We start from the raw sequence: 21,402 nt of genomic DNA, 5'->3' as shown, positions 1-21,402 counted from the left end.
TGATCGTACCAAGTAACTTTAAGCGGGTGGCTTGTAATGAATCCATGGATATCTTCGAGTCTAAGATAACCGGAATACCTGTACGTGACTCGAAGAAAAAGAAAAACAGAGCCACGCACCACTTAAGTATGAGGTTGGTAATGCTGTGGCTTCTAGTTGGCTTTAGATGTATAGGTAGTAAGTAGTAAATTGTATATGTCCTCGTCCTTGCATTATCAATTTGGCGTATGAACAATATTTAGTCGGCACACAAAGTATCTTTTAAGACATCTAGAACATTAAATGAGCTGATTTACAAATATATGACCTGAGGACTACTGTTTATTAGAAGGAAAACGGGAGTCGCGGCGCTTATTGGAAATATGAGACGTCAGCTGCAGGCCACTCTGAATTCCAAGATCTGCAGGGTTATTTCTGGCAAGGGGTCCCCGGATCTCGCCACGGTCTTTTGCGGCTGCAGCTGCGCACAGACAAGAAAGCCTTGGAAGTGAAGTCCCTTGCTTCGTTTGTTCCTTCTCGCGTCCCTATTGGCTTGTTCCTCCCCGCCATAGCCCCACTAGCCCCCAGATTGGACTTGCTATCTAAAACCGCCACGATTCGCGGAGGAGCTTATGCGCCGCCTTCAACTCATACAACAACCACACTAGACCAGGCAGTCCACATTGAAGCCATACTGGCGTTTTGCTACACGGAATTTTCCATTTGAACTCCTCTTACTCCCGCATAATTCATACGGCGAATCTACTACGTGGTAAAGAACAAAGCAGCGCAACATTACACACGAAACTACGCCTCCGAACCTCGCTGCCGCTGCCGTCATGCCGGGCCTCACTCTTAACACCGACGGGGCCACCGTATCTAGGACGCCCATATACCCGCCGGCGCACCTAACCAGTCAACCACATACAACAACAACCACCACAACCACAACCAGCACCACAACCGCCGCTCCCACAAGCGCTCCAACAAGCGCTCCAACAAACCCAACCCCAAATCCCACCACAGCCGCCAGCGCAAACACCCCCATGCGCTCCTCCTCGCCCCAAAGACCGCCCTACAGCCCAATAACCCCGCCTCTAAACCCCATCGCCTTCCCACCACGAGCCTCATACACCCACGTCTCGCAACAGTCCCAAACCAGCATCGCGCCCCCCGCCGCCTCTCCCATCGACTTCGACACGAACCCCGACGTGCTCGCGCTGAAATCCGCAATCTCCGTGCTGCAACTGCAGCGACGGAAAGCCGAAACCGACATGTCCGTGCTCTCGCGCGTGAAAACAGCCGCGCTCTCCGAACCAAGGGCCTTCGTGCGCGATCTAACGGAGGGGCGCGTGGGCGTGGAGGGGGACGGTCGGGGTGATTCGGACAGCGAGTCGGAGTCAGATGCGGAGATGGGAGACGCGGACGCGAGTACTTCTGCCGGCAACCAGCACGCGCCCCCGACAGCCGAACAACCCAACCAACCAAGTACAGACATCAAGCCCGACCCGATCATCAAGTCTGAGCCCACCAACACACCCACGCCGCGAGCAAAGCCGCAGCCGCGCCCGTGGGCGAAGCTGCCCAAGCCGCAGAACATAGTGCGGTGTCCGCCGATCAACTGGTCGCAGTACGCCGTGGTGGGCGAGTCGCTGGAGAAGCTGCACGCGGAGCAAGTATCGCGGCCGACGCAGGGGGTACCCGCCGTCGTGGCGGCGGACGGGCGGTACGAGTTCAGCGGGGCGACTGGGCGACAGGAGCGGTTGGTCGGGATAGCGGCGCCGTATGCCCCGGGCAAAGACCGGATTGATCGGAGGTCCAAGGGCCCGAGGAGGTGAGGTGGTGAGACCTATCTAGCGGCTGGAGACTGAGGCCCCAAGGTAACTTTGGTGCGTGGTGTTAAAGGGACACGACTCCCGGGAGTGGTCTCGTGATGACGATGTAACGGATAATGACTGAGCATGCATGTATTTTATACTATAACGGTTTACTAGCGTGGCCCTCCGTTTATAGGAACTTGCTTTATACGTAAACAGAGGAGTTGGGACTCGGCGATTTGGGTGTTTTGTGGCTAGGTACTATATTCTATATTAAATATCAATACCCATATACCTTTATTTAGCATCCCTCAAACTACATGTAGAAACAGTCTATGTAATCATGTATTACAACATGAACTTGAGCATGTGCTATTTTATAGACTTCAATTTATCAATACTAGGTAGGCCCTTTTACACACTTAATTGAGAATCCTCATCACGTTTTGTGTGAAGTATCGTATTTGCACCTATAACAGACCATGCTCTGACCCCTGAAAGCAAATGAGGTATCACGCCTAGTCTAAATCCCATCGATCTCGATGGTGCACCGAACCTTATGCCCTAAGAAACGTCATTGTTGACAGCTCATCATCCATGTTCCTATTCATAAGGTCGAATAGGAGACACAGTAGCCGAAAATTCCCCAAATACACCAGACCATGCTCAACTGAGGTTAGTAATCCACCTGAAATAGCTAGAGGAGCTCATCTGCAAATTATCCGGTCCAGCGATTCGTCCTTGGAAACCATTGGCTATCCGTGGATATTACATCTCCTCTAGACTTCTTTGTACTGATCTGCGCAGCTGTCTGTTGTACAGCTTTCTTCCGTCTGCGCCGCCCCAATACAACTTATGCGCCTCCAAGTTGACAAGAGTTCGAGGATCATAAGGGGGCTGTTCTTCTTCTAGAGCTCCGATGATTGCTTCGAGATGTTGCTTAACATCTTCCCGGCGAGTAGGGTTAGGAAAGTAACAAGGTGTACCATCCACCGCAATCCGATGATGAAACATCGGTGTCAGGAATTTGACCCGAGGTTGTTCCTCAGGGAACCGGGGACTGAAGTGTATTCGGATGCGGAACATGCCTCCATCCAGATTCGTCATAGGTCGTCCAAAGTAGGTGAAGTTCCATACAAACGGGTTGCCATCCACCAACTCAACACTATGAGGGGCGTCGCAACGTTTATAGGACTCTTTAATCTGGTCAAACTGTCGTGCAAGGTTGACTGCAACCGTGGTATCTCTCATCTTCGAGGATGTTCCCTCTACCGCCCATTTCTCAGGCTCGCCATCTAGAACCGCCTTGATGCGGCGCAGTCTTTGCTCGAGTTCGGTATAGTTAAACTTTCCATCCATCGTATTGGAAGCACCTTCAAAGGGCATGCGCACGAAAGGTTGGCCGTCTTTGACCTCCTCCTTCGCCTTCTTAATAGTCTCTAAGTACGAATCGTAATACCAGAGGAAGCGTTGCTTGCAAAGATCCCTGAATGGCTCCCAGGGAATACTTCCATCGTCGATCTCCATATCATCGTCCAAATCAAGATCGTAGTCTTCGCCTCCCGGTGGCATGGGCGGCGCAATGCTAGTGCCGGTGATTCCTAGATAATCCTCTAGTCTCTGTATGATAGAAATACGTAACGTCTCGTGACGGATCTGGGGTATATTCTGTTAGAATATGTCGTAATGTAGGTAGGAGCACTTTATAGAGCGAATTACCTTGGCGATGTACTCCTTTTGATTCTCCTTATCATGCGACTCATTTGCATCCTCAAAACCAGGTTCGTTCTCGTAAGGGTTTGTCGACATTAAGCTCTGTATCGAGACTAGGATAGATTCTAGACCCTGAGCTGGAGACCACTCCTCTCCTCGTTCTCCACGCCATGTTCTGGGATCATGTTAGGTTGAACAACGGTGAGTGGATGTTATGGAAATTTATATACCCGAGGATTGACCTAGAGGCTAGGTTAGCAGATATCTCAACGTGACTATAGACAAGATCCGGTTTGCTTACAGACAGACTTTGCCGGAGGCATAGATATTGGGATTGAACCGACAGCGTCCACTGTTGGTGGTTGTTCCAGTGACGGCGGGTGACTTGCGTGGATATTCTTAATAAGGTTACATCTAGTTAGATATCTATAATCGGCCGGGAGGTGTTCACGGGTGGAACTAACCTCTGTTAAATTTCACCACGAACTAAATAATATTATTGTTAGTATATATAACCACAAACGGCTCGGGAATTTTGAAGAGGGGACAAACCTCGAAGAATCCAAACTCATAGGGTGTCTCGTGCGGACCAATGATCAAGGCCTTGACATTACGAACGTCCCGATCGCGAAAAGCAACAGCAAGGGCTATAGAAACGGTTAGAGAGCATCGGTGATAGACTATAATGAATATGCAGGAGGATATTTCTCGTACAAAGGTCGGAACTCTTCTGGAGTTCACCGATTTCCTGTGAGGTGCGAAGAACTCGTCAGCCTCGCTGCCCCTCCAAGACCTACGACGCCGGAGCGTACCTTGGTGATGCGGATAATGGATTGATCCGCCATAGCTTCTACTAGCTATCATAGATCGGCGCTTGATGTTAGGGTTATCGTATTAGTAGAGTGGATGGGTTTCTTGACGGATACGGAGGGGTTGGATGTTGTTGAGTAAATTTCGGTATAGAAGGTTTTCGGCGCGTCTGATGAAATTTTGGGTTACAATAGTTAAAGGAAGAAGTATGTACTGTGAAGGAGATTAAGTTGGTAAGGAAATACTTACGGTAGCACTTGCAGCAGCTTTGAGGTGCATGCGGGCAAGTGGGGAGCATCCCCCAAGGCAGCAGAAGAAGGCGGGGTCTACTAGAGTTTAGAGGAAGGAATTGGGACCGCGGGGCTGACTACGAATGTCCGATCTTTACACAAGTTGTACCTACATATACCTAGTACTTAACAGTCGTATAAATGAGCACCAGAGTGTAAATTTATTCAATTACGTCAGACTAGACATGTGCTCGATCTTGATGGCTGCCATTCCCGTGTATCCTCCATCTATTTATCCATTCATTCATCTCAGATTTCCCAGTTTCCAGGTGAACAACATCGTTACATGCACCTATCAGACGACTAGGTACATGAAATGATGTAAGAATGTTATCCACCGGACAGGTACCTTAAGTACGCTAAAAGTACCCTGATAGGGGAGACAACTACCAGCCTAAGGCACCTAACCAGAAATGGTATAAGCGCTGTATTGACACTAAATAATGCTGGGATAACCTATCGTCCTATGTACCTCTCCTGGAATTTCCACCCTTGCCTTCATCCTGGGGGAGGAAACCAGGAACGCCCCACATCCAATTTTCCTTTTTCTCCCTAGGATCTTCAACAATTCGGGCTTCTAGGGTGCCGAGAAATGGGCCATCGCTGGAGCTTCCATACCATCGCATACCTAGCTTATTGCCAGGCGGTGAAGGGTTCTAAATTGCAACTTGTTTAACCTGTACACTAGCCCTTCCACGTCCGTTTAAGGTTCACTCGGTGTCGGCACCGTACATTAATCGACAAAAACATCGAAGCAGACATATCGCCAATACACCATGCCCGATCCTGTAGCGCATCCCCTGCTCGGCAGAGTCCTCGTTATCGGTGGTTGTGGTTTTCTCGGCCATCATGTCGTGAACTTGCTCCTGCGCGACTGGACGAGCACCGTTTCCGTCGTTGATCTCAAGTGCCAGCGTAACCGTAGACCCGACTCTGACGGCGTCGAGTACATTGAGGCCGACATTACCGATACCGATGGTTTACTAAAGGTCTTTGGGAAGCTGAAGCCCGACGTCGTCATCCACACGGCTTCCCCGCCTGCCCAGGGCCTCGGCGCCGTCGCCAACGATGTGTTTAAGAAGGTTAACGTGGACGGCACTCGCGCCGTAATCTCGGCTTGCCAGAAGAGTGGCGTTAAAGCGCTGGTATACACGAGCTCTGCCAGTGTCATGAGCAACAACAGGGATGATTTGATAAATGCAAACGAAGACTATCCAGTAATCAGGGGTAAAATGCAGACCGAATACTATTCTGAGACAAAGGTGCTTTCCTTAGCTACTATACATATTGTACGTGTCATACTGATGCTATTAACTAGGCGCATGCCGAGGAACTTGTCCTAGCAGCGAACCGCGTCGATGGTTCTGAATTCCTGACTGCAGCTATCCGACCATCTGGCATCTTTGGAGAAGGCGACATGCAATTAGTTTACCACGCCGTCAACATTTTCCGCGAGGGCAAGGATAGAGTACAAGTCGGCCTAAACGAGAACTTATTCGACTTCACATACGTCGAGAATGTAGCCCACGCCCACCTCCTAGCCGCTCGCGCTTTACTAGTAACTCACGCGTCGACTACCGAACCGCTCGATTACGAGAAGGTGGATGGAGAGGCATTCATAATCACAAACGATAGCCCGGTCTACTTCTGGGATTTGATGCGTGCCATATGGCGGGAAGCCGGATCGCAGAAGGGGACAGATCACGTGTGGGTTATGAGCCGGGACGTAGGCATCCTCCTAGGATTCCTGAGCGAGGTCTTCTTCGGCATAATTAGGAAGACCCCGACCTTCAACCGCCAGCGAATCGTATTTAGCTCTATGACGAGGTACTATGATATCACGAAGGCGAAGCGTCGTCTCGGCTACCGCCCCCTGGTGAGCCTGAGCAACGGTGTAAAGAGGACTGTGAAGTGGACTTTGGATCAACAGAAGAACCAGAAGGCGTAAAGGAGTTTCACAATTTAGTTTGAAATGTGTATGAGTAAAAGACGCAAAGCTTCATGATACCTGTAACATCAAATCTCTACGTCAAAGGAATTAATGGCTGAATTGCTGGGATGTTGTGTCCACGGCAAATAGTATAGCTGGAATAATTAAAATGGTTAAGGACACAAGTTTATTCACTATTATTCCAGTATCAAGGGTTGATATTTTGAAACGCATGGTGTGTAGTTGCCGGAGATTATATTACTTGAATATTCCTCATCAAAGTATTTTATGGTCCTATAAATGAGAAAATAGGTATATGTAGGTAATTATATCTGTATCTGGACTGGTAAAGCAACACCACACAACCTTGGAGCTGTCATCCATACTCTTCATACCAGGTTTCTGTACACGCCAGGGTCCGGCTGCGATCACGTAGTTGCATTGAGATGCGTCAATTGAACAGTGTAGGCCTGAAATGCTTCTCTGTTGTTTCTGTCGTGGTCGCGATTTGATGGATCTGGCTCGCCCTCCGTGGCTAGTCCACTTGCGTAGCCGCCTTCGTATCGGCCGACCACTCTTCGAACTAGCTAGCACTTCCTCACAAATGAAAAGCCTGAGGCGCGCAGCCTATCTGAATCGGACGCTATAGGCACCAATATCTCTGTCTCGGTCCTTTTGCCCCTACTCAACCACACTGGACCGTCGTCCCCTAGCTCCAACAATAATTTAATAATCCGAATTTTTTCAATTGAAGTCGGAGTCCTTTGAATAAATTTGACCTAGTTGGCCAAGCCAGAAAGAAGGCAAAGGTGTACCTCCCCTACTACTCCAAGCTGCGCTGCCAAACCGCTCGGAAATGGCACACCCCTTTCCCAACACAAATATGCTCTAGAACGGAATATAAGCACACTAGAAGACCGCCTTGCCCAGGTGAATCCACCTCGAAGATGTCAAAAAGCGAATCAAAAGTCGTAAGGTCCATTTAAGGGAAATTGAGAGATGCGCAACGCCGGCCGAAATGCTGTTTAGTCTCGCTACAACCGACTCATGCTATGTCCTAGAGAAAATCAAGACCTGCGAATATTGATGGGGGTATCCCTCCCGCTTCATAGAAGTCGAAGAAGCATGCTGCAGTAGAGAGATATATACCAGATGAGGATCGAATAATCATCCTGTGCCGGTCGTGACAGAGTTATTTGGAGGGGGTCTACCCCAGCCAGAATTACGCCACTCTCGGCGCTGACCATTTTCAGGTTGCTTATCATACTGCTCTGGGTAAGGCGATGGCCCGTTCTCAGGTTTCCGCCAATTCGGGTTTGGTGGTGGTGTGCCCTGTGGTGTCGTAAATGGAATCGTTGGCTCTTGTACGGGACGTACACTGCTCTCTTGCTGCCACGCTGCTGGGTCCGTCGCAACTCTGGTAGCCAGGGGTCTCTTGCTCTCATGCTGCTTAACAAACTCGGTGCTGTCATACTGTCTGGGGAGACCGGTTACAGCTCGCGATTCAATTTTCTTGAGTATCTCCTTGGTGGTAATCTCGCCGTTGTTCATGAACAAAGTCGAGTCGCTCAAAATATCCATCAGTTCAACAGGAACCTATCGACGCAAGTTAGTATACTCTAGAACTTAGAGAACGGTTTTCTTTTCTTTTAAACATACCATGCACATTTCTTCGTTGAATTGAATTAACTCCTCGACACATGCTACCGCAGTCATAGGCTCGTCCGAGAAACTCGGGCTCTTCTCGTTGGTATATAGCACGTTCGGAGCAATGACACGAGCAAGATTGTGTACGTCCATCCTCGATCCAGTATCCTCATCAACTTGGTGGAAAGTAGCCACCCATTTTAAGAAACTGAATAGTACCTCTAGCGTATCTCGATGGATTTGTGGGAGTAGGCAACATGTCAAATGTAGACAATGTCGCCTTTTGTCGGTGTCTTTTATCTTAGTTGCAGCTATCCAGACTTTATATAGCTTCTGGGTCATGAGTGGATCCGGTAGTTCGCGAAGGTACCGCTTGAGAAGTGCAGCAAGTTGATGTGGGGTCTCGTCGTTCCATCGGATAGCGTCACAACCTTCTCGATCGACGGCGGCAACTTGCTCGGTGAGTTTCTTGATGTTACCATTTTTACGGAAGACACCTTCGACGGAAAGATCCTTATTCTTTAACGCCGTGATTGTGTCTTCGATAATGGCTGGTATACGTAGAGCCCCTGGTCCCACGCCATCTGTAGAATCAGCACCGTCCCGATCGATGATTACGTCTAATGGGACCCCGAAGATACCCTTCTTCTTGTTGACTTTGCGAGTTTCGTTCTTGCCAAAAGCCTTGCCGAACTTATTCCAGAATGTCGCTTTTCTTGCCTCGATGAGGCCGAGCAACTCTTCGAGTGTGAATTCCGGTTCCAGCATAGGTTGCATCGTGAGAACCGCAACGTGTCGGACGATGAAGTATTCCAGACCAGAGAGTTCGGAGAAGAACTTCGTCCCGTGTCTTTGAGGTAACGAGTCATCCTGCATGTTCTGGTCCGCATCGCGACTAGTAGAGAGGCTTCTCTCGTTGCTGCCACCGTAAGCGGCGTCACCGGTTGCTGATCGGAACAGCTCCTGGCGCGAGGTCCTATACGCGCTGGGTTGCTGCTCCCTAGCTTGCTCGGCCGCGACGATTCGAGGAATGTCGTCCAGAGTTAATGCGTCCTGGTGTCCAAAGTATTGCTCCGTCGTACCGCCTCCACCCATTTCCCGATCCTCCTCAATCTGCATCACCTTGTTTTGAGAATTAGCTTCCCCACCAGCAGATCCAGGTCGGACGCTACGCCCTTCAGGTCCGTCCATGATCCTCGAAGTCCGAGCCTTCCTAAGGCTAGACGATAAATGTTTGTCAAGACGTGTGCTTCTAAGTCTGCGTACATCATTGAGAGTATTTTCATAAGAAGACTCTCTCTGGTGGCGTTCTCTCTCACCACCAGCAGCGGATTTGGAGCGAGGGTCCGAGCCGGCAATGGCGGCACCACCATCAGCTACATCAGCAGAATCGTATCCAGTAAGGTTTGGATCGTCTGAGGGTAAGGCGCCGCTAGATCGAAGAATTTCTAGTAATCTTGCTAAGGCAACTTTAAGGAGGAAGATGTACTGCTGAAGCTTCGTTATTCGCTCGAGCGGCTGACCTCGCCCATCAACCGGAGTCTCACAAGTTGCGCAATAGATATTATGGTCTCGGTATAGGCGAGCTTGCTCTAAGCTCTTACCTAATGCCTTGTTGCACCGTACGCATGATACACAAAACAGATGCCACCTCTTATCGCCACTTATAGCACATTCATCTTCTATGGGTTTCCGGCACAGCGTGCAATGATCCGAATCGTTGGCAGACAATCGGGACATACCGAGACTAACCTGTAGGGATTCATTGTCGGTCTTGATTGACTCGAGGACGCTGAGATCATCAAGGAATTGGTACAGTGCCTCTGTAGAGCGTTGTTCCTTTTCGACTTTAAGAGACCCCTGAAGGCAAATTCTAATCAGGAGCTTCAAGTAATGCGCGAGACCCGTCACGAGAGACAACAGTTCCTGGGTCACACCCAGTTTCCGCGAACCGGTGTCTTGCATTTTAGACAACAACGAAAAGAAGGCCACAATTTTCTTGCAAAGAAGCTTGGCTTCTCTCGCATAGGATAATTCTATGATAAACATTAGTAAGTCAGTCAAGTCATGTTTGCATCTTTTCATACCGTTCATCTCTAACTTCTTCATGGTGATGTCGAGTCTATCTGCAGACCGGAATAGGATGTCCACATGGATGATAAACTTTTTGGCGACGAAAACCCCGTCCATGTATACGCCGTTGCTTACATGAAGAAGCATGTCCGAAATACAGGCCGCTGATGATTCTTCAAAGGTCGATAAGACACTCCAAATTCGATAAACTTTATTCTCCATGTCTTCTTCTTCTTGCCGAACTAGATCACGGCTCTCTGCATCAACAGGCTCCGGACGAGGCTCTACCGACTCTTGGGGCGGCGTCAGACGCACGTTCCAGAATTTGTGTATCATGTAGCACTCGGGGTGCCAGTGCTGATTCTGCCCATTACGGAATATCTCGACGAATTGTTTGAGTATGGCAGTCTGGCAACCGTTACAACGTTGGGCGAATTGCGTTGAATAATGGTAATGGCAATATACGTTTCCGTCGTGTTCGTAGTAGCTGTCTTGAGCTCCAAATACGGTCGAGCATAGCGAGCAGGTGAAATGGTCGACATGGTATTTACGGTCGAGAGCTGTGATATAGGACCCACGCAAAGCACCACCACATTGATAACACAAAAGGCCGAGCCGTCGAAAGTAATCCGTCTCACACAGCGGGTATTGCCCTCCGGTCTCTTCATCGTCGGCAGGGAAGAATTTGGATGCCACGATCTGGCCACAGTCCTACACTTTGTTAGAAAATGCGGAATGCATCTTATTATCGGTATATCGGAAGCACTTACTCGACACTTGAAACAGTCAAGATGGTACGTCCCATCTAATGCTCGTACAAACTGGCCCGTTAAAGACTCGCCGCACTTAGCGCACACACGAAGATGACCACTTGCCGTTCTCCCACCACGGCCTCGAGATCGTTCCCGCTCACCGCTCGGCCTCGGGTCGCTTCTCGCGCTGAGAGCTGGCGAAGTAGGGGGAATACTTGGTGGAGGAAATGCTCCATTTGGATAAGACGGGCTCGGTGTCAAATTTGGTCGGTCATGATCGAGCTGGTAGCTATGTTCGTTGGGCATCGGCGGTGGATGCCCATGAATCCGGTCACCAGACAGACCGCCGTCGTAGTCAGGGCCCATCATGGCGACCAAAATGAGGCCCTACCTCAACCTGGTCGATTGCAAATAGATATCACCAGTAGTAGAACTCGTCGTTGGATTGACCGAAACGCGAAACTAAGCGACGCTTGTACAATTATTGTTACGGTTGGGATAGCGTTGTCCAACGTCAGACATTGGCATCAGACGGTTCACCTCGTCGTCCCTCAAACAACGCGTGCGACTGGGTACGGATGCAGGAACGAGGTGACAATTATTCGGCGTTATGCAGGGCCAGAAGATATGGACGGTATGGCGACGCAGGAAAAATAACGGGGACCAGTTTAATATCCAGGTATGCAGTGATAGTGGTGAACGAGTGTGGCAGTGAGAGACTGCTGCAGCTGACTGTTAGTGAAGATAAGTGGTGGGTATTTTTTTTCACGATGCGACGAATTCGGTACAGGATTGGGGACTGCGCTGGAAAAGTGGTGGATGGTCTGTTTGGTCTGTTTGGTCTATTTGGTCTGCTTGGTGGGTTCGGGTGCAGGTGGTTCGGGTGGTTTAGGTGGTTCAGGTGTGGTTCAGGGTGTTCAGATTGTTTAGATTGAGATTGGCTGGCAATTGACTTTTTGGGCGTGTATGTACGGTGCACGATGGATGATGTACGATGTACGAGGATTTATGCTAGGCCGCGTCTAATTGTCGAAGGATTTCGTAGATATCGAGGGCATCGAGAACATGGATACTATCGGAACATGGAACATGCGCTGGAAGAGAAAACGATCTTGGAGAATATGATGACACCGCATCAAGTACGTGACGCCGTAATCAGCTTAATTAGCGGAGGTGATAGGGAGGTGAGAATATGCTCGTTGCCGACGAGGTTGCAACCTTCAGGTTCAAGGGGACGCAAAGCTAAGAAGCGGGAGCTGCAACAGAAGGGGGGAAGAAAGACTGGGGTGTGCCTAGGTAGGAGTCGAATGCAATGCAGGACAAAGGGATAGTGGGATAATGGGATAATGACCTATGCGATATGAGAATATAGCGCCTAGGTGTTCTGGTGTTCTGGTGTTCTAGTGCTCTAGCCCTGGAGTGTTCTACACGTAGCAGGTGGTACCCAGTAGGTGTGATAGGCAGTAGGTAATTGGAGGTAATTGCCCCTAATAAAGTAAGGTTAATAGCTAAAGGTAGCCCTGAAGGTTTTTTTTAGTTGTCTAGCAGCGAAAGGGACCTTCTCTGTCAGGTGCTATTGGGCGTTTGTTAGAACCGTTGGTTAGTTATCGAGGGGTTGGCTCGAGTCCGAAGGGAAACTGATTATGTACTCGTAGGCAGGTATTGTATGGATTGTAGGAAGATAGATAGGACAAAATAATTAACGACCATTTAATTGTGGATAACGACTGACGAAAGAAACAATTGAACAATGGTGAGTTGAACGAAGTCCGTCTATGTAGTCAAGATGACCACGACCGCACAAAAAACCGACCCTTGATTTGGGGGGATTGATTGAGGAATGATGCCCCTAAATTGACTTCTCCTCCAGGAGTGGTAGACTCTCCCCTAGTGCATATAAAGGAAGATTAGGTAGGAGGCCAGGATACCTGTAATCTCATTAATAACCTTTTAGTGCCAATTTTAGCTTCGGATCAAGCCCAACCAATCTGCCAGCTACCTCACAAGGACCCCACGAAACACAGACCCACGCAGCTGCTACGGTAGGCTGGGTAGGGTCTATCACGTGATTATTTATCGGGAAATCGCTTTAGCGCGATATCCATTCTATTCGTGCAACTGCACCTGATCCGAAATCATTAATATTTTCAGTTACACTCCCTTAGCCCAAGTTGACTAAGAATCAATTCACGTACGAAGGTCTTCTAGTACATAGTAGACGATTATCTCCAAGTCACACAACATACTATCCAGTGCTGGTACAAACAGATAAATTTTTGTTTAGTTATAGTGGATAGATATCCTCACTGAGACAAAGATGTTGGATTGTGTACTAGGAAGGTATCTGATATCTTATTCGTCCGAAAATTCATGTTGAGGCACCGGGCTAAACCTATCCGAGTTAGCTATATGGGTACCTGTATGTACCTATGTATCGTGCATTTCACTGACGGTAGTGCAAAAAGTTTGGACCCGGTTTTTAAAACAACATTTCCGGTTACTCAACTACATCAACGGAACATTCTCATTGGATACGACTAGTTAAACTGTTAAACACCCACCTAACCTACCTGCCTGCTTACCTAGTAGTATTTACCTCTTTGCTCATCGTACATATCATACACGTTGCTATCTGCACTTCGTCACCTTGCATTGATAGCCTACCTCGTCAATTCACTAAAATGCCCCTTGGCGCTCAGCAGATATGACACTGACGATAAATGGAACAACAGCCAGAGGTGGAAATATTAGTCCATATTGGCGCTCCAAGCAGAGCAGTCGATGATACTCGGTACCGGTCCCTTACTACTTCATATCTAGAATTTCAGCCAGTGCGCCGTGTCGAAGTATTTAGCCAAGCTTCCTCTAGGCTAGGTAGGAACGACGAAATAAAAAAAGATCAGGGAAATCTGCAGGATCTCTTAAGGGACATATCCACGACCCAACCGTCAAGTGAGCCCTTCGGCACTCTTAAATCGCCCCAGGCCTCATTTCAGAGTGTGCTGGACAATGCAGGCTCGCCCCGCGTGCCCAAGAGATGCATCCCCGAAGATGAGTCAGCAAGCGCCGCAGAAGGGCTGACGATGCCGATGACACAATCGTCATGGCAAAGTCCATCTAGCATAGTACAAGATTCGTTCTCGGAAAATCACATTGACATCTCTAATTTCACTTCCCCTACGAGAGTTTTAGAGCATTATCTTCAACGTTTCGATTCTCCATCGACGGGTCCGACCGCTTCTCAGAGGAGCGTCAACAGCATCTCCCGTGGTAGCACTTCTCGAAATTCTGATCATCCTAGATCTGTGGCCAGACATTTAGCCCCTTTAGTGCCATGCACCCCATCAGTTGTGCCATGCACGCCTCCCGGCGACTCCCTTTCTCCCGTTGGGGGTTTATCTAGGAGGGCGTACGCAATGGAACACCATAAAGGATCAGTCCAACAAAATCAACAGCAGAATTCACAATCGCAGGACGAGATAACCAGTGATGATATCATTGAGGAAACCATTATGGAATCATCGCCAGACCTTCGGTCTCTCGTCAGAGCAGATTCCGAACCAGTGCCAAATAAGCAGTACAAGCCAAGCTTAAGCCCGCGGGCTCTTCTCAGAGCAGCCAGTGACATTGGTCCAAGGCCATCTTCTCACCAGAGGTCATCTGTCCTAACCGTCAGCTTCCTGAGAGACCACGGATACACTTACGATAGTCTAGAATTGCGGGCGCCGGATCCCTCTATCTCTATGATGGAGGTCGGGTCAGACAACTTCATTACACCTGGGCTGGAAAGGCTGGCTCAGGACCTTAACATCCCAAAACGATATAGGCCAAAAGAAATGAAAAGAGATTTACGCCCTTTTGAACGGGGATATTGGCTTGTGGATTGTTCAGCTTGGGATTCGCAACTCAAACGGGACGCCTGGGCATACCTGGCAAATTACATCGGGACTGGGGTTGCGGGATGGGGTATTTGGTGTAGGAGGGATGTAGATTTTCGGTCGCTTCGGGTTTACTGTTGGGGATTGGTGACAGCCCACGTTTACTTACTATTATACTTGGCTAGCCAGCGCAAGATCCTGTATACTGGGAGCTCTTGGGTTGATAGCGAGGGCATTCCGGTTGTGGTGATGGAGACAAGGGACTAGATATGGAGCATAATTGGAGAGTAAGATGGCGATGATATGAGGAAGTCTGGTCACGGCGCGTGAGATAGAACTTCAATAATAGATACCCTTGGCACGACATAAAGACCTTCGTAGCTAAGACTATTCATAAAAACGAGCTCTCTTATTTCACGCACATCTAGTCTCCTTTATCGCTATTGCTAGCGCACCTGATAATAGCGGATGATCTCTAGACGGGCCTATGTGTAAGGAAACGGGGAGTAGATACTGCATAAGCAAGGAGAATTATAGTACAATTCCGTCTTGAACGGACAGCCAGCGTCAAGTCCTATGGATAATCTCGGAAAGCACGTAACAAAACCTTGCACACCCACGAGGCGTCATAAAGAGGATTAAACGAGCCGTCCTTTTAAATACCCACGCCGCCTGTCGATTTTCCGAGTCCATCCCTATCCTTCACGTGTTTCGGCGAGAGAAGAGGGGCGAGCTTATGCTTTAGGCTCATATTTTACCTTTCGGTGAAAAACCTCTCCTACTTCCTTTGCATACTGATCCGAAGATACCTTGAAAAGGTCAAAGTATGGCTATAGATTTGTTAGTTTCATATCAACAGAAACCTAATTTATGAACTTACAGCTCGTTCTGCCTCAGACAAGCTCTGCCACTCGACGCCGAGCGCCTTGGAAGACTCGGATATGGACTTATTGGCGAAGTCTCCGGTAGCCCATCTTGCTTTTGTGAACAAGCTGAATGGGGTAGTGGGCTGTTTAGGCAGACGATCGTCGCGGATGATCTTCACTCCGGACTTAGGAGGGTAATTGTGTTTCTTCTTCAGAAGTCGACGGGCATTGTTGGCATTGTAGATCTCTTGAGGGCTGTAGCTCTCTGTCCACGCCTTGTATGCTGCCACATTAGCGAGCCTGTTCTGCTCCGCAATGTCTTGGAGTCGCTGGGCAAACGTTAGAGAATTTGACACGATAAGAGACATGGCTCAGGAGAGTCACTCACCTGAAGTTGGGAGGATGACAGGGTTTTATATTCCTGACCAATTCCAGTCATCTTGGCACGGAAGATTTCTGAGCCACCGGGAATACCCTGATTCTTCTCAACCACGAATACTGTCCAGGCAGTATCTGGAAGTTTTTTCGGCTCGGCGAAGATGGCCGTAACCTTGAGTTCTCTTCGTTCAAGGATAAGCTTCTTCTCCGGGCTGATTGGCTGACGCTTTTTGGGCTTGGTCTTGGGTCTGCCCCTTGGTTTGGCCTTGGACTTGGGCTTGGGCTTCGCGGATTTGGTGGACTTCGTAGCCTTCACAGTCCTGGTGGCCTTAGACGCTTTAGTGGCAGTATCTTTAGCAGTGGCTGTGGCTTTGGTCGTGCCCTTGGGACGTCCCTTTGTGGCCGCTGGCTTCGTTGTCGCACTCTTAGTGGTAGTAGAAGCCTTAGGTCTCCCTGGAGTCGCAAAGCTTCGAACGAACAGACGACCAGATCGCAAAGAGTTCGCAGACAAGCCGGAGGCTCCAATGCGACTAGATGACGTAGCGATAGGTATTGGGATCAAGCGCCTGATGGCGGCGCGTCCAATAGAAGACAACATGGTGGGCTGTGGTGGGCTGTGGTGGGCTGTGGTTGTAAATAGTAGTCAATTGATATCCAGGAGAATTTTTCGAATAATTGAAGGGTATAAGAGACCCGGGAGCCAATTCGCGGAGACGATCCGAGACAGTATGAAGGGTGCCTGAGGAAAATCTTTAGCACCGGACTCTGACCCGATGTTTATTCAAACACGCGACATTAATGTATCACGTTTGGAGAACTAGAAGCTTAAGATTGTGCGGCTGCTATATTTTGCGGACCCACTCTTTCAAGCTTCTGTGCTACCCCACCTCTAGGTGTTGGAAATTGACGAGTTTCCAATGGTAGGTGGAGGTCACCGAGTGGCGTCATGCAAGTACTATATATGTAGTGCTTGCCGATTGGTTCATATATATGATATGTAGTAGGTACATATACTGTACAGCTAGGTAAAAATCATATTGATCTTCCAGCCACATCCACAATCAAGAAGTAGCTAGGTACATAGGTACCTACGGGATTCAACCAGCGCATCAGCCACACTCAATTTTTGAGCCATGAAATCGGTACTCTTGGTTAGTACCAGTCCAGAACTAAAATACATTTTGTAGGTTGTCAACTTACCTCATTCATCAATTCTTACACTCGAAGTCTACGAGGATCTCCAGCGATTAGATGAATCCGTCAGTATAAACAAGGCGAAACAAAACTTCCATGCTTCTGCTTCTATCTAGGTGATCTTCCTAATTAGCCTGGCCGTCTAATTGAAGCTTCCCTCGCGTCTTTTGGTAGCTCTCACCATTGTAGTGCGACCGAGCCGTACTATCTTTTTAATAAAAAAATCATGGCTCGGCTCAGAGACTCACGCTCACCAACTCCAGCAGGAAGCCAGCCATCCTCAAGACGACATCGCAGAGATGACGATAGAAGAGATCGAGACCGGTATCGGGATCGGGATCGTCGAGACATCGCCCGAGATGCAAGGCGTCGCAGTCGTTCTCGGAGCCCCCATGATGTAAGGCGACGTGATGGTCCCCACAATTGCTACTTGTCTAACAACTTAATCACACAGCAGCGTCGAAATCGCGACCGAGATAGAGACCGCGATCATGAATTTCGCCGACGTGACCGTTCCGCAGACCGTCGAGATGATGACCACTATCGAGGCGGAAGGGACCGTAGACGATCGCGTGATCGTCCCTTAGATAGGGATAGAGAACGCTCACCCGACCCTCGCCGACGTAGAAGTCGTGATCGTGATGGAGATAGAGACCATCGAGCTAGGCGAGACGATTCCCGTGATCGAGCCAGAGGACGACGCGAAGGTACTGCTGACTCTCATCCACGAAGTAGGCGAGGTGATAGCCGCGAGCGAGGCCCGGCATCAAATGACACAGCAAAGGCGAAGCTATCTGATGTACGTCACCCCATCTTGTTTCATTCCACCATAGAGACTAACTCGAATTTTCAGGCGGAAGTGAAACCAAAACCTGCGCCCGCCCAGTCCGATGCCGATAAAAAAGTTGAACGCCTCGCAAAATTAGCAGCATGGAAGAAGAAACAGGAAGAAAAAGAGAAACAGAAAGATCCAACTCCAGGTGGAACGCGGAAGCTTCTAGCTGAAATGGACCAAAAAGCTAACACTGCTACTTCTAATTCAACGCCTACAGGAGCATCTCCAGCGCCGATATCGCCTGCCGAGACTCAAACGACCTCGCCGGCGGCTCCGTATGCCGGTAAATTTGACCCCAAGGCTATCGCGAAGAAATCCGCTCCCAAGACACATATCCCAACTACAGCACCTAAATTAGGGGTCGTTGCGGGTCAACCATCAACAACAAGTCTCCCGTTAGCAACTAAAGCTCCACGTGGTAAGTACTCTAGTCAACACAACCCTTCATGTGTTGCTAACGAGATCGATCAAGTTTCTGCTCTCCCACAAAGTAGAGCTAAGACAAGCGGTTTTGGTTTCCACAAGCAGAATGCGGAAACTGAGAAGGTTTCGCAGAAGCGGAAATTAATGCTAGATGAAGACGATTCGTCAGATAGAAAACTTGCTAAGCTGCCTTCCCTCCTACCCCTTGGCGACGTTGATGATACGCCATATGAGAACCAGGATGAGGAGGACGACGACGATGATGCGGATCACTTCGCTGGAGATGAAGCTGAAGAGGCTGCTCTCGCTCGCGCAGCCCAGGAGAGACGAGAGGAACGTATCGCGCTAGAGAATGCCCAGCAAGGAACGGAGATGCAAGTTGATCACGGCGAAGAGGAATCCGCCCCGGACACAAATGGTGCGCCTCAAGCTACTCATCCGAATGAGGCCATGGAAGTAGACGAGGATGTTGACCCCCTTGATGCTTTCATGAATGATCTCGAGACTAAGCCTACAGCGAGTAAACTTCCCAAAGTAGGACCTAGCAAGAGTAAGAATTCACAGGAACCTGAGGCGTACTTCAGCGATGACGAGTACGACTACCGGAATGAGAACGTAGAGCCCGACTCGTTCTTAGCTATCGCGGCCAAAGCTCGCAAGAAGAAGGACATTCCATCAGTTGACTATAGCAAAATCGATATAGAGCCGATCCGAAAGAATTTCTGGGTTGAACCAGCTGAGTTGGCAGAAATGACCGAAGCGGAATTGGCAGACCTACGCGTCGAACTGGACGGAATTAAGGTGTCTGGCAAGGACGTACCTAAGCCGGTCCAAAAATGGTCCCAGTGCGCCCTATCACGAAAGACGCTTGACATCGTTGATAGCTTGGGCTACGAAAAACCTACGCCGATTCAAATGCAAGCCTTTCCCGCGATCATGTCTGGTCGAGATGTAATCGGTGTTGCGAAGACTGGCTCAGGAAAGACCCTCGCTTTTCTATTACCTATGTTTAGGCATATCAAGGATCAACGGCCACTTAAGGAGAACGAAGGTCCTATTAGCCTGATCATGACTCCTACACGTGAGTTAGCCACCCAAATACACAGAGACTGTAAACCATTCCTAAAATCGATGAATCTACGGGCGGTCTGCGCGTATGGCGGTGCACCCATCAAAGATCATATCGCCGAGTTAAAGAGGGGCGCAGAAATCGTTGTTTGCACTCCAGGTCGCATGATCGATTTGCTGGCAGCTAATCAGGGCCGCGTGACGAACTTAAAGAGAGTGAGTTATGTCGTTCTTGACGAAGCAGACAGGATGTTTGATATGGGTTTCGAACCTCAGGTGATGAAGATATTTGCCAACATGCGACCTGATCGGCAAACGATTCTCTTCTCGGCTACCATGCCGCGTATCATGGATGCTCTAGCCAAAAAGGTCTTAAATAGTCCGGTAGAGATCACCGTCGGGGGTAGGAGCGTAGTTGCCCCCGAGATCACCCAGGTTGTGGAGATTCGAGAAGAGAATACGAAGTTCGTTCGCCTGCTTGAGCTCCTGGGCGAGCTTTACGACAAGGATGAAGATGCCCGAACGCTGGTGTTCGTAGAGCGGCAGGAAAAGGCAGATGACTTGCTAAAAGAGTTGATGCGCAAGGGCTATCCCTGCATGTCAATTCACGGCGGTAAAGATCAGATTGACAGAGATTCGACCATCGAGGATTTCAAACACGGCATTGTTCCGATCCTCATTGCAACATCCGTGGCAGCTCGAGGTCTGGACGTCAAGCAGCTGAAGCTAGTTGTGAATTACGATGCTCCTAACCATCTCGAAGATTATGTGCATCGTGCTGGTCGTACCGGGCGTGCTGGTAACAAAGGAACAGCTGTCACTTTCATCACTGGAGAACAAGAGAACTGCGCACCAGGAATCGCGAGGGCCCTAGAACAAAGCGGCCAGTCAATTCCGCCACAACTTGATGAAATGCGTAAAGCCTTTAGGGACAAGGTGAAGTCCGGTAAAGCTAAAGATCAGTCGGGCTTTGGTGGAAAGGGGTTGGAGCGTCTTGACCAGGAGAGAGAAGCAGCTCGCTTAAGAGAACGAAAATCACATAGGACGGAAGGGGATGAAGAGGAGGAGAAGAAAGAAGAGAAATCTGGAGAGGATAAGAAGGGTGATAAAGCCTTGTCGGCCATTCAAACGGCTGCCTCGGGTATCATCTCTCGCGACTCTGCTGCTCCTCCCAAGGTTGACCTCGAGCCGAAATTTACCATTCATAAAAGGGAAGACGCCCCGGCATCCTCGAGTGGCAACAATCCCTTGGACAAGGTCTCTTCCGCGATCAATGCTATCAATGCCCGTTTGGGCCGCGCTGGTCAATTAAGACCAGGTCAACCAATCGATAATAAGGGACCAGATGCCGGTGCCTTCCATGCAACGCTTGAGATCAACGACTTCCCGCAAAAAGCGCGTTGGGCTGTCACTAATAGAACTAATGTAGCTAAGATTCTCGAGGCTACCGGGACATCTATCACTAACAAAGGCACATTCTACGCACCTGGAAAGGAGGTACCGCCTGGTGCTGACCCTAAGCTTTATGTATTGGTAGAGGGTGATACAGAGCTAATGGTCGCCAATGCCATGGCTGAGCTCACTCGCTTGTTGAAGGAGGGCACCATAGCTGCGGCTGATGCGGATAGCAGGGCTCCTATTGGTGGTAGATATACAGTCACGTAAGGGTGTAAGGGTATGAGGCTCTGTGCGCAATAAATGTAAATCGGTATCTTAGGCAAGGCAGGATTAAGTAATGCTTTCTATTTA

General features: G+C 49.2%; 7 protein-coding genes across 7 annotated transcripts; 4 read left to right on the top strand and 3 right to left on the bottom strand.

The window, feature by feature from the left end:
- The first annotated feature begins 629 nt into the window (after positions 1 to 629).
- On the top strand, positions 630 to 2,096 carry GGS22DRAFT_149665 (uncharacterized protein). The gene has a single exon (XM_047959177.1). The coding sequence runs from the start codon at positions 819 to 821 to the stop codon at positions 1,815 to 1,817; it is 999 nt and encodes a 332-aa protein (XP_047823815.1). The 5' UTR covers positions 630 to 818; the 3' UTR covers positions 1,818 to 2,096.
- Positions 2,097 to 2,165: 69 nt separating this feature from the next.
- On the bottom strand, positions 2,166 to 4,596 carry GGS22DRAFT_149663 (UBC-like protein). The gene is made up of 8 exons (XM_047959176.1): positions 4,322 to 4,596; positions 4,224 to 4,257; positions 4,062 to 4,156; positions 3,974 to 3,995; positions 3,811 to 3,907; positions 3,740 to 3,751; positions 3,516 to 3,684; positions 2,166 to 3,452 (listed from the first exon to the last, which is right to left on the bottom strand). Exons 1-8 carry the CDS (start codon positions 4,352 to 4,354, stop codon positions 2,565 to 2,567), a joined length of 1,350 nt encoding a protein of 449 aa, XP_047823814.1. The 5' UTR covers positions 4,355 to 4,596; the 3' UTR covers positions 2,166 to 2,564.
- Positions 4,597 to 5,275: 679 nt separating this feature from the next.
- GGS22DRAFT_6824 (NAD(P)-binding protein) lies at positions 5,276 to 6,786 on the top strand. Its single transcript, XM_047967779.1, has 2 exons — positions 5,276 to 5,871; positions 5,928 to 6,786. Exons 1-2 carry the CDS (start codon positions 5,386 to 5,388, stop codon positions 6,555 to 6,557), a joined length of 1,116 nt encoding a protein of 371 aa, XP_047823813.1. The 5' UTR covers positions 5,276 to 5,385; the 3' UTR covers positions 6,558 to 6,786.
- Positions 6,787 to 7,447: 661 nt separating this feature from the next.
- GGS22DRAFT_6819 (RhoGAP-domain-containing protein) lies at positions 7,448 to 11,484 on the bottom strand. The gene is made up of 4 exons (XM_047967777.1): positions 11,030 to 11,484; positions 10,274 to 10,970; positions 8,199 to 10,222; positions 7,448 to 8,135 (listed from the first exon to the last, which is right to left on the bottom strand). Exons 1-4 carry the CDS (start codon positions 11,378 to 11,380, stop codon positions 7,707 to 7,709), a joined length of 3,501 nt encoding a protein of 1,166 aa, XP_047823812.1. The 5' UTR covers positions 11,381 to 11,484; the 3' UTR covers positions 7,448 to 7,706.
- Positions 11,485 to 13,513: 2,029 nt separating this feature from the next.
- On the top strand, positions 13,514 to 15,309 carry GGS22DRAFT_149657 (uncharacterized protein). The gene has a single exon (XM_047959175.1). It carries the CDS (start codon positions 13,732 to 13,734, stop codon positions 15,154 to 15,156), a length of 1,425 nt encoding a protein of 474 aa, XP_047823811.1. The 5' UTR covers positions 13,514 to 13,731; the 3' UTR covers positions 15,157 to 15,309.
- A 314-nt stretch (positions 15,310 to 15,623) lies between these two features.
- On the bottom strand, positions 15,624 to 16,731 carry GGS22DRAFT_183325 (uncharacterized protein; the record flags this gene model as incomplete). Its single annotated transcript, XM_047964075.1, has 3 exons — positions 15,624 to 15,719; positions 15,770 to 16,084; positions 16,144 to 16,731. 3 exons carry the CDS (start codon positions 16,729 to 16,731, stop codon positions 15,624 to 15,626), a joined length of 999 nt encoding a protein of 332 aa, XP_047823810.1.
- Positions 16,732 to 17,968: 1,237 nt separating this feature from the next.
- GGS22DRAFT_183323 (P-loop containing nucleoside triphosphate hydrolase protein) lies at positions 17,969 to 21,318 on the top strand (the record flags this gene model as incomplete). Its single annotated transcript, XM_047964074.1, has 3 exons — positions 17,969 to 18,067; positions 18,181 to 18,580; positions 18,635 to 21,318. 3 exons carry the CDS (start codon positions 17,969 to 17,971, stop codon positions 21,316 to 21,318), a joined length of 3,183 nt encoding a protein of 1,060 aa, XP_047823809.1.
- Positions 21,319 to 21,402: the final 84 nt, after the last annotated feature.

The sequence above is a fragment of the Annulohypoxylon maeteangense genome (genome assembly GCF_022496945.1).
Source record: "Annulohypoxylon maeteangense strain CBS 123835 unplaced genomic scaffold GGS22scaffold_1, whole genome shotgun sequence".
Classification (NCBI taxonomy): Eukaryota; Fungi; Ascomycota; class Sordariomycetes; order Xylariales; family Hypoxylaceae; genus Annulohypoxylon; species Annulohypoxylon maeteangense.
This window is presented reverse-complemented; position numbering and strand designations above follow the sequence as displayed.